Source organism: Hylobates moloch, unplaced genomic scaffold, assembly GCF_009828535.3.
Source record: "Hylobates moloch isolate HMO894 unplaced genomic scaffold, HMol_V3 SCAFFOLD_5, whole genome shotgun sequence".
Lineage (NCBI taxonomy): Eukaryota > Metazoa > Chordata > Mammalia > Primates > Hylobatidae > Hylobates > Hylobates moloch.
The window spans coordinates 118,792,203-118,805,751 of NW_026652280.1; the positions used below are offsets into that span (position 1 = coordinate 118,792,203).

The 13,549-nt window shown below is 44.2% G+C and overlaps 1 protein-coding gene across 6 annotated transcripts in view; it reads left to right on the plus strand.

Annotated features, from left to right (window-relative positions):
• Positions 1-13,549, plus strand: part of AKNAD1 (AKNA domain containing 1) — a 41,075-nt gene that overhangs the window by 18,992 nt on the left and 8,534 nt on the right. For all 6 annotated transcript variants that reach the window (XM_058439506.1, XM_058439503.1, XM_058439501.1 and 3 more), the window contains 3 exons: positions 434-590; positions 7,383-7,474; positions 10,682-10,779. In XM_058439506.1, coding sequence (XP_058295489.1) covers positions 434-590; positions 7,383-7,474; positions 10,682-10,779 — 347 coding nt within the window. The remainder of the gene's footprint in view (positions 1-433; positions 591-7,382; positions 7,475-10,681; positions 10,780-13,549) is intronic.

A 13,549-nucleotide genomic window follows, 5' to 3' on the forward strand; every position in this document is an offset into this window, starting at 1 on the left:
ACATATATTCATATGGATTAGAACTTGTTAATTAAATTATTCAGATATCTAATATTCTTCCTCTTTTTAAATTAGCCTAACAAGTATTTCCATAGAATCACAGTTCTTAGAATCCCTTGTAAGGGATCTCAAAATCATCAAATCCAGATAAGTAAGGTACAGTATTGTTATTCCAGGTTATAAGTGAGACATTGGAGGCCCAGAAATATTAAGTGATTTATAGAAGGATACGCAGCTAATGGACAGCAGGTGAAGATCAGAGCCCAGGCTGTCAGAGAAACTATGAACAGTCATGCGGGCTCCCATTATCCTTTGTGACAGAAGACAGGCCACATTAATAATATAAATGAATGCCGTATTCAAGAACTGTCGTTATTAATTAGAATGCCAACCACATAGCCCAGAAGATGCCTGTGTGTTTATGTTTACTTAGAAAAGTGGAAGGTGAAATCTTCAAGTTGGAGATGCTACTTGAAGATGTTAAAGAGAAAATGGATGAAAGCAAATATACTTCAGCTCCTTCCCTTCCTGTGAGTTCTCCAGTTATCCTGGATGACTTGGCCTCCACCTCCTCTTCACTCTCAACTGAGGTAATACAGCAATGTACAGTCTAATTTTGTGCCAGGAAAAATGGTGTTTTTGCATTTATAGACTCCTAATTCATGGATTCACTGAATTCCATTTTTAATATCTCATGAAAATTTAACTTTCCAAAGTCCCATGAATTATATTATTTTAAATGGAACCAGCTTTTAAAGATTAGAAGCTATTTCAAGTGTTAATTTTTGAAACACCTTTATAGTTTAGGATGTAACAATGCTGTTTAAATCCATTAAACCACTGAAAAGCTATTTCTTCCAAATTAATGAAATTTTTGTAGATCATGCCTGGAAGAAATAATTTTTTTTCTTCATAGTTTTGTACTCACCCAGGCTGGAGTGTGGTGGCACGATCTCAGCTCAGTGCAACCTCTGCCTCCTGGGCTCAAGTGATTCTCCTGCCTCAGCCTCCCAAGCAGCTGAGATTACAGGTGCATGCCACCACTGCCTGGCTAATTTTTTATATTTTTGGTAGAGATGGGGTTTCACTATGTTGGCCAGGCTGGTCTCAAACTCCTGACCTTAAGTGATCCGCCCGCTTGGCCTCCCAAAGTGTTGGGATTACAGGCATGAGCCACCTGAAAATAAAGAATAGCACACTCAGTGAAATAATTATTTCCCATGAATCCACTTCTGCATTTTCCTTCTCTCAAGTTAAATTCTTTTGGATTTCTACATATGCAAGATTGGGAATTCAACTTAACCACCACTGTCTTTCTATACTTTTTGCCTTTGTAGCCTCAACTCTCAGAACATTCAGACTAAAATCAAAATTCTGAGAAACAGAATCATTTAAATAAATACCTTAAATTGACTCTTTAGTTTCATACAGTATTTGAAGCCACAGCCTGGGGCTGATGAGGCTTGATCATCATCTTCAAACTTGAATTGAAACATCAAACTTGAATGAGGATTTTGTCAGAGCGAAGGACAAAGTGACAAAGATTATGTCAACGTTAGCCCTTCCGAAGAAGTGTTTGCCTCCTCAAAGCACTTACCTGCCAGGCATAACCTCACTCATTCAAGGCCCAGCTCTAGCGTCAGGTCATTTATGCACCCCTAGTCAGCCACCCTCCTCACCCCCAAGCCCCCCGATCCCTCGCACCTGGAGGAATTCTTGGCCCCGTCCTCCGTGTCCCTGCAGCATTGGGTCTCGTTTGTCTCTGTGACTCTGCACTCATCTTTGAATCCTTAATGTCCAGCTGAAAGCCCAGGAGAGTCAATGCTTCACAGAGGAAGCCCTGAGCCACTGCGGATGTAACAGCGCATCTCAAGGCACCCAAGCAGTCTCCAGGCTCACAGCGGCTGCCCTGCTAGTCTTAGACCTGCAGGAGTCACGAGTCTTTGTGAGGCCACCTCAGGGTTGGCCCTGCCCTCTACCTGGCGGCTCCCTGGGGTCTGGATCTGCTCTTCTTTACTTGGTCCCAACTTTACAACTACTGTTGTGAAATGATGAGAACTCTCTAAATAACTTTGTGGTAAGCGGTTCTGGAAAGAGTCTAGTGCTGGCATCCTTCATTCACTCAGCAGTATGTACTGCTATATGCTAGCACTTTTCTAGGTATTGGGGATAAAACATGAACAACAGACAAATCACCTGCCCTCAAGATGCTTACATTTCTGTGAGAGACATATATATACTTAACAAATTAAGCCAGGTGTGGTGGCTCACACCTGTAATTCCAGCACTTTGGGAGGCTGAGGTAGGTGGATCACGAGGTCAGGAGTTCGAGACTAGCCTGGCCAACATGGTGAAACCCTGTCTCTACTAAAGATACAAAAAATTAGTTGGGCGTGGTGGTGGGCGCCTGTAATCCCAGCTACTCAGGAGGCTGAGGCAGGAGAATTTCTTGAACCTGGGAGGCAGAGGTTGCAGTGAGCCGAGATTGCGCCATTGCAGTCCAGTCTGGGCGACAGGGCAAGACTCCATCTCAAAAAAAAAAAAAATTAAATTAACATATAATTATGAAATGTTAAAAGCATGGTGCAGAAAATAATAATACATTCCACGTGACTCTGAAGCCAGACTACCTGGGTTCACATACTGGCTCTGTCACTTATTATTAGCTTTGTGATCTTAGGAAAGTTATGCAACCTCTCTGTGCCTCAGTTCTCTCTTCTGTAAAATGGGGATAATAATACTTGCCTCACAGGGCTATTATGATGTTTAAATGAGTTAATATAAGTAATGTACTGAAAACAGGGCCTGGCTCACAGTAAGTACATTATTCCTGGGTGTTAGCTATCATGACTATTAAGTAATGGCATATGACCAAAAATAACTAAATGCAGAAGGTTTGAATTACTAAGGGAGAAGATTTTTCAGAGAAGGTGAGATTTGGACTGAGTCTTGGAGGATGAGAAGGCAGCTAGGTAAGGAGCTGGGGGAGACAGGGGTGGGGATGCCAGGCAGGATGTTACGGTGCCTTAGGGGTGCTGTAGGGATGCTGAACTGATTTTGAGTCACCTCCAGTGGGACTATGGCTCTAATTCAAGTCCTTTTGTGTGGCTCCCCCAGATTCCCAAGGAGCACCCTGGCCACCCTTCTGGGCCTCGAGGCTCAGGTGAGAGTGAGGCGACAGGGACACCCCAAGGAGGGCTGCAGGAGGCCCCCAACGAGGAGCTCTGTGAGCTGGCCCCGCAGACGTGAGTCCTCGCCCTGGAGCCCCAGCAGACACAGGACACAGAAAGAGGCCCCTTCCTCATATAGCCTCCAGGGGGGCCCAAGGGGCTCCCACAAGAAAAGCAGTCTTGGACCACAAGTTACAAAGCCTGGTAGCCTGGCTCCTCACCTGCCCCACCAGCAGGGCCCGGCCAGCCTCTGCAACCCTGTGGGCAGAGATCTGAGAGACGGGACGGCTGGGGCTGGGGGACACAGGGAGAGGTGAAGGTCAAGTGGCCGCACGAGGCCCACAGCACTCTCTGCCTTAGGTTGCTCGCTCCCACCGTCCCAGGGGTGCTGCCAAACGATTCCAAATAGTGGAGCTCCCAGGTAGCTCAAGAATTCCCAGGTAGCTCTAAAATTCAAACTTTTTTTAAAATTAGTTACCTAAACGGTCATTATGGAGATGCAGCTGACCAGAACAAGCCAGACCAAGTGGCCATGAGGCTGTCTTCTAACTCTGGGGTAATGTCCTGCAGCCGGGCCCTGGCTGGGTTCTTCTCATTGTTGGCTCTTTAACTAAAACCAGTGTTGCTGAATGTGACTGTGAAACTGGCATAATCAAGATCACCTACCTCTTCCTAATGGCATCCTGGGTGTCAGTGCTGGTGACGGCTGGTACTACTGACGGTTTCCCACTTTCAGCACTCCTGAGAATCTTGGCAGGCGTACCTAGACCGGAGCTTCTCCAGCTTCTCCGAGCCTATGAATCAGCTGCAGAGCTTGTTAAAATGCAGGCTCTGAATCAGTAAGTTTGGGGCGAGCCTGCAATTCTGCATTGCTAACAAGCCCCAGGTGATGCCAAAGCTGCTGGTTCTGGTCTGGGGACCACACATTAAATTCCGAGGGTCTAGAGATTATTTCATTTTGAATGAATTGGAAATGCTGGGATTAACAACCCCAGGGTCTTAAATGATAGCAATATTATAATAAGCAGTAAACAATGATATAATAATTATGTTGGCTCAGAGCTTTACTGTTTGCAAAGACTTTTTGCAGAGGAAGAGTAGTTTAGAAAGATGAGATTTGTTCAGGGTAAACGATAGGCGATATTAAAGCCCAGGTCTCCAACTCAGGTGGAGGGGCACCTCCCTGCATTCTGCTAATGTAAATCTGCCTTAAATGTCAGTGGAGGAGTAACCCTGTAAGCTTAGCAGTGATAAAATATAAAAATTAAAAAAAAAAACCACAGGAAAAATGGATGAAAAAAACCTTATTTTTTTAAATTATAAAACTGATACATGCTTATTACAAGAGAAATGAGAAAATAAAGAAAAGTATAAAGAAGAAACTTCCACTGAGAGGAAAATCAATCTAATTTTTTCTTTATTTGAGACAGTCTCGCCCTGTTGTCCAGGCTGGAGTGCAATGGTGCGATCCCGGCTCACTGCAGCCTCTGCCTCCTGGGTTCAAGTGATTCTCCTGCCTCAGCCTCCTGAGTAGCTGGGATTATAGGCATGTGCCACCACGTGTAGCTAATTTTTGTATTTTTAGTAGACAGAGGGTTTCACCATGTTGCCCACACTGGTCTAGAACTCCCGACCTCAGGTGATCCACCCACCTCAGCCTCCCAAAGTGCTGGGATTACAAGCATGAGCCACTGCACCTGGCCCATTGCTAATATTTTAGTGTATATCCTTCCAGTCTTTTTTTCTCCTACATATACATTTTGGCCAAAATAGGATTTTACTCTCTCTATATATTTTTTTATGCTTTTCATTTAATGTTATATTTTCAGCAGCTCTCCGTATCACTTAGAATAAACCTATCGCTTCATTTTTGATGACTGCACTATATTTCATTATACTAATGTACTCTGACACATTTAGACAATCTCTTATTGATGGAGATTTAGTTTTTTCCAGTTCTTTGATATTATAAACACTGCTTCGGGTAACATCATTTGACATGCAAACTTTTGTAGCTGATCATTTCCTTAGAATAAAACCCTAGGATTGCAGTTAATGGTTAAAATGGTACATGCTGAAAATTCTGATAATCTGGCCTTTAGGAAGGCCGTGGGGGTTTATAGGCTGAGGGCAGGGCATGGGAATGTTGGTGTCCCCGTCATTTAAAATTACCGTCAATTAAAATTGCCGTCAATTAAAAAAACGTAGATAGACAACTGAGAAAATATTAAGAGCAAATAATGTTCATTGTTGAGAACTTCATTATATCAAATGCTGTGACAAATTCCCCAAGGAGCAGAACTGTGGTTAAGAACACAAGCATACTGGCCGGGTGCGGTGGCTCACCCCTGTAATCCCAGCACTTTGGTAGGCCAAGGCGGGTGGATCACTTGAGGTCAGGAGTTCGAGACCAGCCCGACCAACATGGTGAAACCCTGTCTCTACTAAGACATACAAAAATTAGCTGGGTGTGGTGGTGTGTGCCTGTAGTCCCAGCTACTTGGAAGGGAGGCTGAAGTGGGAGAATTGCTTGAAACTGGGAGGGAGGCAGAGGTTGCAGTGAGCCAAGATTGCGCCACTGCACTCCAGCCTGTGCAACACAGAGAAACTCCATCTCAAAAACAAAAAAACAACAACAAAAAAACACAGCATACCAGTTAGATAGGTAAAATTTCAAATCCCAGCTCTCCCACTTACTCATGATGCAACCTTGCCAAGTTGCTTAAATCCTCCGAGCCTCAGATTGCTCACCATTAAAATGGAGACGATGTGCCAGGATGGTTGGGAGTATTAAAGAGACTATAAGGGAAGCACCTGGTACATCATGAACAACTAACAAATGGTAACAGGAAAACGCTGAAACCCTCCAAGAAAATTAATGGACAAAGGACATGAGCTAAAGTCACAAGTAAGGCCGGGTGCAGTGGCTCATGCCTGTAATCGCAGTACTTTGGGAGGCCGAGGCGGGCAAATGATGAGGTCAGGAGCTTGAGACTAGCCTGGCCAACATGGTGAAACTGTCTCTACTAAAAATACAAAAAATTAGCTGGGAGTAGTGGTGTGCGCCTGTAATCCCAGCTACTTGGGAGGCTGAGCCAGGAGAATCGCTTGAACCTGGGAGGCGGAGGTTGCAGTGAGCTGAATTGGGCCACTGCACTCCAGCCTGGGCAACAGAGTGAGACTCTGTCTCAAAAAAAAAAAAAAAAAAAAAAAAGTCACAGGTAAGAAATACAACCAATAAATCAGCATATGGGAACAGACTTATTTCCTTTAGTCACAGAGGAAATGCAAATTAACACAAAAGGTGACACCCCCCCCTTCAATTAACAGAAACATCTTCAAGTGATAATTCGTGATGCAGAGGAAGGTGTGGTGAAACTGAGCCGTCCACATTGTTGGTGGCTGTGAAATGTGTACGACTTTTGTGGAAAGTAATTTGGCAATATGGATCATCACACAAACATGTTCGCAACCTTTGGCCCAGACATTTTCCTCAGGAAGTAATCCAAGATGTGGAAAAAGCTAGGTGTGCAATGATGCTTCTGCCATTGTTTATAATGATGGGAAAAGTACATTTATTTTTTATTTACATAAAGGGTAAGACCATAGTCAAAAATACACAGTGGGTGGTATCAGCCCTCACAGGTCAGTGGAGTAATTGTTTTGTGTTAAAGAGGGACATATAACCAATCATTTAGGTCACCAGACAGTCCCTAAACCCTGTTTTAATTCATAGTTGAATATATTTATTTGGAAAGGCTTTTAGAACTCTACTAGCCAGCGGTCAGATTAATAGATCTAAAAATTATGTTCCTAAATCTGTTCATTCTCTGGTGAAGCTTGGAGTAATTTGAAACTAAGGGAAAGATACAGAGGGGAAAGTATTCTGTCATCTGTACACCAGATTTTAAAATCTGTTTAGAGGAGGAAAGAAGCAAACCAGGGTGGAAACTTCCATTCTTCGGCCCAGGCCATTAGAGGCGCAGCCCCGACTGAGTGACACATCAGAACTAAGGATGGGCTTTTACTTCTTTTCCTCCTGTCCCCCTGCACATCCATTTCCCCATATGGAGGAGAGGTTTGGTGAGTCTCTGTCTCCGCCTGACGTGTCAAGTTCAGCCGGACCTCAGCTGCTTGCTGGGCTGTGCGCGTGCAGCCGCGGCGTGAGTCACATCCTCTATCATATCTCCATCTATGTGCTTTGTGGCGCAGGAGGACCCCAAGGGCACTCCAGGAAGGCAGGATTGTGCAGAGACGACGGCACCCAGTCCGAGCTGTGCCTTCTGTCGCAGGATCCTTGAATGGTGAGGGCTTCTTGCGGCTACATTCCCAGGGTGGGTTGGAGTCAGTCCTGGCATAGTAACTCCAGCGAGAGTGGGCGGCAACTAACTGAGGCCACTGGCTGAGTTATAGAGTCACAGATCTCAGGCCTGGGCACAGAGCCCAGCCTCCCTCGCACCCTACAGATCCTCTAGCAGTGGTCCTCAACTGGGGAGAACATCAAAATCACCATGGGAGAGTTTACTATCATGCACATGCCTCCACCCCACCTACTGTCTCAGCATCGCCAGCGGTGGCGCTCTGCTTTTTTTTTTTTTTTTTTTTTTAACGGAGTCTCACTCTGTCGCCCAGACTGGAGTGCAGTGGTGCAATCTTGGCTCACTGCAAGCTCTGCCTCCCGGGTTCACGCCATTCTCTTGCCTCAGCCTCCTGAGTATCTGGGAATACAGGTGCCCGCCAACACGCCCGGCTAATTTTTTGTATTTTTAGTAGAGACGGGGTTTCACTGTGTTAGCCAGGATGGTCTCGATCTCCTGACCTCGTGATCCGCCTGCCTCTGCCTCCCAAAGTGCTGGGATTACAGGCATGAGCCACCGTGCCCGGCCGGAATATTGCTTTTAAATCTCCCCAGGTGATTCCGATAAGCCCCCTTGGTTAAGAATCATGGTTACAGCCCACGGAGGGTGGTCCTGTAGGCTTTTGGACATTGCCCACATGGGGGATTCTTATCCTGTATAACAAACAGCTCCCACCAACCCTACTGTCTCCTTATGATGAGCAAAAGTCTTCTCTGATGGGTTTCATCTGAGCCCCCCAGTCCCAGGAACAAGCCTCATCCCTCTTCTCAGAGCTGACTTCTTCCCATTCCTAAGGACGAAATCTTCCAGAGCTAACAAGCTGTAAATCATGTAAAATCCTCAGGAGAAATCCTTTGTTTTTGAAACACCCATTGGTGCAACTATTAATCCATGTCGATTCAGTATCATTTATTTGAAGCTTCTTTCAGGTAGCGAGAGATGTTACCTCTAAGATCACTGTGGACTCCGGCCAAAGCTTGGCTCATTGACCTTGGAAGGTCAAGAGTCAGGGAGGCAGCAGGTGTTTAGCAACCACTATTATATGTATGTAATGGACTCTAATAGAAGCAGATGACAGGGTCTGAAAGACTGAGGCTTCCTGTTATAAAGCATTCCATTGCAGGAATGGGCATCTGCCTTAAGAGTTCTAATGAGTGTCCACCCCTGAAAAAAGAAACTGCATGAAGCTTGTTATAAAAATGGTCATGTGTCATCGTGTGTGGGTCATTAAACCACCATGTCAGTCATCAGCTTTGAGCTGCCCTTTAATCCAAGGGGCACTCATGAAGCTTACTGACTGAGTCATCCCAGGCCTACTGTTTTTATTTATTGAATTAAAGTCTAATTTTGGATTTTTAAATGTTTTACTAAGTATAATGAAAGTATTTTGACACTTAAAAAACATTTTTATTAAGTATTCAAGGTACTAAATTTCTCTCTTCTAAATTCCTAGTCTAGACCCTACAGAAGTACATTAAGTACCAAGACAGGGACCAATGTTCCAGACTAAATAATACTTTTTTATGATAGACAAGCTGGAAAGACAAGCACAACCAAGTGTAAAATCAAATCTCACAGTGAATCCACTGCTGGGGAGTGATGAGGAGATACACATGACTTATGAATTAAAATCTTGGTAACCTACATAATCCCTGAGGAATTACTGAAGGGAGGGCTATATACTCTTTCTGTTAGAAGATTAAATCTCTCTCTGATGGGACTCGTCCTTTATGAAGCTTGCTGAGGTACATATTGTTTTCAGCATATTTGTAAATTGTTTATATATAAGTGGATAAATTATATACGTATAAAATGTAAAATATGCTTATCCCTTTATGTTATTTCTGATGCAAAACTTTGGATTTAAGTGTGTACTTTAGCTGCCTTGTCTTGTTGAAAAACTGTCTTCTCCAGTGGAATTATGTTTGGCCAGAAGATTTGAGTACACAAAGGAGTTTAAAAGCAGAAAAAGTCCTGTGTTGGACTGCACGCACTTGAGTGAGATCCAAGTTTCCCACTTTGGAGAGCAGATGTTCAAATGCCCCAGAGGAGAAGGGTGGAGACAGAAAATGAGGTGTGAGAAAATATGTGACTCAGGAGGACAGCGTGTTTTTCCAAGAGGAGGGAAAGGGCCTGGCTTCTCAGCCCCAGCCCCATGAACCCGCAGCCCCATCCCTTCTCCGCCAACAGCAGGCCAGGGCACAGTGCAGCAAGCATGTGTTTGCCCAGCAATGCCTTGGGCTCAAACCCTAGCCCTGGGCAATCTGCCTCATTCATGCCAGGATGTCTCGGGCACGGTGCCTTCCATACTAAGAATGAACAACTTTCCCTGGGGGCTACGACTGTATCCCAGGAGCTGAGCAAGAGCTTTGTTCAGAACTGTTATTAATTCGAATTCCTTTGGAGGAGTTGGGATTTCTGAGGAGGAGGGAGGAAGCTGCAGTTGGGCCACAGGAAGGCTCCTGAAGAATGTCCATTGCAGTTGCTTCTTTCTGACGCCACCTGGTGGCCATGTGCAACTAAAATCACCTCCACATGCTCCCAGAGCCTTTAGTCCCACAGACACCTGACAAAGCCCACTTTGCTGGAGTTGTTGGATGTAATCAGCTTGTACTTCCAGGGCCAAAGCTACGTGACCCATTACTGACATATAGCATAGTTTCTTCCCCTGGTAGGAACTGTTTGTTTGTTTTTGAGATGAGGTTTTGCCATGTTGCCCTGGCTGGTCTTGAACTCCTAGTCTCAAGCCATCCGTCCTCCTTGGCCTCCCAAAGTGCTGGGATTACAGGCATGAGCCACCACGGATTTTGATGCATGAGGAAAACTCCAAATTTTATAATTCCATACTTCAAATGTGTTTTGTAAATGTGTATGTGATGATTAGATATTAACCTCCGCAGAACAAAACATTTATTTTTCATGTCTTGTATACATTTTCTTATCAGGCCAAATTGTGCCAGGGTGCAATTTCTTGTAGAAAAGCTCTCAAACAGGCAGGCAGAGGAGAGCTCTGTGTGGAGGATGACAAGCCCCTCCTACACTGTTCCAGGCTCTGATATAGCAAAATTTAACATTTCACCTTTACCAAAACTTTCCCTATCTCTATTGGAAATGCACTTAAAGTTTACAGGATCTTATGCATCTTTTTTTTAGGAAGCAAAAAGTGGAGGAAAAGGGCCACAGAAGGATCAACTGTGGAAGATTTTCAATTGTCCTTCATGAAAAGGCACCACACTCAGATTCAACTCCCAGTAAGTTGATGGACTTGGGCTGGGTGCTCAGTCTCCAGCGTCCCTCCCCATGGGTTCTGCCCACGGTGGGCACCAGCTTGCCATCTGCCACTCCAAGAGCATTTCCCTACACTAGGATGTTGCATGTTGTATTTATTTCTTTGAAAAATGTAAAGAATTAATAGGCTGGGCATGGGGGCTCATGCCGGTAATTCCAGCACTTTGGGAGGCTGAGGCTGGTGGATCACTTGAGCTCAGGAGTTCAAGACCAGCCTGGCCAACATGGTGAAATTCCATCGGTACAAAAAAATACAAAAATTAGCCAGGTGTGGTGGCTCATGCCTGTAGTCCCAGCTATTTGGGAGACTAAGGTGGGAAGATTACTTGAGTCCGGGAGGTTGAGGCTGCAGTGAGCCATGATCATGCCACTGTACTCCAGCCTGGGCGACAGAGTAGGACCCTGTTTCAAAAAAAAAAAAAAAAAAGAAAAAGAAAAGAAAAAAAGAATCACTTTCAAAAAGACGTGGTTAGGTAGAGTAAAGCACGAACACCTGTTTCTAGCTGAAAATGAAGTACTCCATGGACTCAGTCACAAGATGTCTTTCAGTCTGTCCATCCTCATCCTTCCCACATGACCCATAACTGTACCTGGTAAGGCTACTGACTATGTGAGAGTTGCTGCTGCCTTGGATATATGCGTTTCATAGAAGCAAAGACAGTTGGAGCTGGGAGGTGCCCCAGTACATGCAATTCAATGGCTTTTAGTCATAAGATCCTTTCTTCAAAGATAGTTTAAGGAGAGAAACATCTAGCAGAACTGCCCTGGGAGAAGAGGTGGGGCTGGAGGCCTCTGCTCATGCAGCTTCTCAGCTTAAAAATCACCTCTGAGCCTAACCTACCTACCCAGCTTGTCTCCTCAGCTTAAGTAACAGGAAGCTGCACTGGAGAGCTACCCAGGCTTTCTTACATCCGCACTGCCTGTGGCCCAGAGCTGTGCCTCCAGCTCTGCCTTCTATTATGTCACACTCAGTTCTGCACTGGCTTCTCTGTAGATGACACATTTCCAAATAATAATAGGGTTCATTGACTGAAGACGTATTATGCCAGATGGTATAACAAAGTAGGGGTTTTCCAGGTGTAATCGGAGGGTCCCTGGGGTTTCCTGAAACCCTTTCGGGGGGCCACCAGGTCCGTCCTTTACCAGCCATATAGCTGTGCAATGCTAGTATTGCGGGCAACTGACGGAGATGCAGCTATGGAATCCAGTTGCCTTTTATTAAGCCGGATATTCAAGATATTTGCCAAAACATAAAATGATGCCACTCTTCTCACTAAATTTTTTGGAAGTAGTTATTTTCATTAAAAACTGCTATTTTGTTAACATGAAATGGATTTATTACTTTTTAAATGCCATAATAAATAAAATTGTCTTTTAAACATCTCAGTTTAAAATTCTAAAAAAAAGCGCCTTGGAACTGCTCATTTAGTTTTGGGAAATCCAAATGATTCGCACAAGCAAAAAATGACTAGTAATATACATTAGTACTTCTCTACCAATCCATCTTCAGTGGACTGAATGTTGAATGATAGCTGTTCTCCAGTGAGGGGGGATTTTCACCTCAGGTATATAAAATGGTATATATTATCATTTTATGGTAGATTAAAACCACAGAAAGAAAGGCTGTTTAGTGTCCTCAATTTTAAGAGTGTAAAAGGGTTCTGGAATCAAAAGTTTGAAAACTGTTGCCAGTGTATATCACATAACTCTCACAACATCCCTGTAATGCAGGAATGATTATTTTATAGATACGGAACTAGAGGCTCAGAGAAATTAAGTGACTTGACAGGACCAAAGAGTGAGTGTGAGTGTATTAGTTATCTATAGCTGTGTAACAAAGTATCCCAGAACTTAAGGCTCAAAACAACAGACACTTATCATCTTAGAGTTTCTGTGGGTCAGGAATTTGGGAGCACTTTAGCTGGGTGGTTCAGGCTCAGGGTCTCTCATGAGGTTTGGTCAAGATGTCAGCCAAGGACGCCATCATCTGAGGGCTTGACTGGGGCTGGAAGATCTGCTTCCAAGATGGCTCACTCACATGAGCACTGGCAGGAGGTCTCAGTTCCCCGACATGTGGGCCTCTCCAATAGGCTGCTTGAGTGTCGTTATGACATGGCAGCCAGCTTCCCCCAGAGCAAGTGATCCAAGAGAGAAATACCGAGATGCAAGCTTCAGTGTCTTTCATGGCTTAGTTTTGGAAGTTATATGCCATCACTACTGCTTTATTTTATTTGTTAGAAGTGAGTCACTAAACCCAGCCTATGCTCAAGGAGAGAGGAATTAGGCTCTACCTTTTAAAGAGTGTCAGTTGGGTGTGGTGGCTTATGTCTGTAATCCCAGCACTTTGGGAGGCTGAACCAGGATTGCTTGAGCCCAGGAGTTCAAGACCAGGCTGGACAACATAGGGACCCAATATTTAAACATAAAAACAAAACAAAACAAAACAAAAAACCACAGAAGGTTGAGGCTTATGATTGAGCGACTGCATTTCAGCCTGGGAGCAACAGAATGAAACCTTGGCTCAAAAAAATAAAAATAGCACGTTAAAGAATTTGTGAACATATTTTCAACCATCATAGCTAATAAGTAGCAGAGCCAGGCTGCAACCCTGGGCCTTCAAACTCATTCCATTTGCTAATATGAAATGGATTTGTTATTATACAGTGAAGTTACTATATATTGTATAACATGTTAAAGTCAAGATGTCAGCCAGGGATGACTTCACTTTAACAT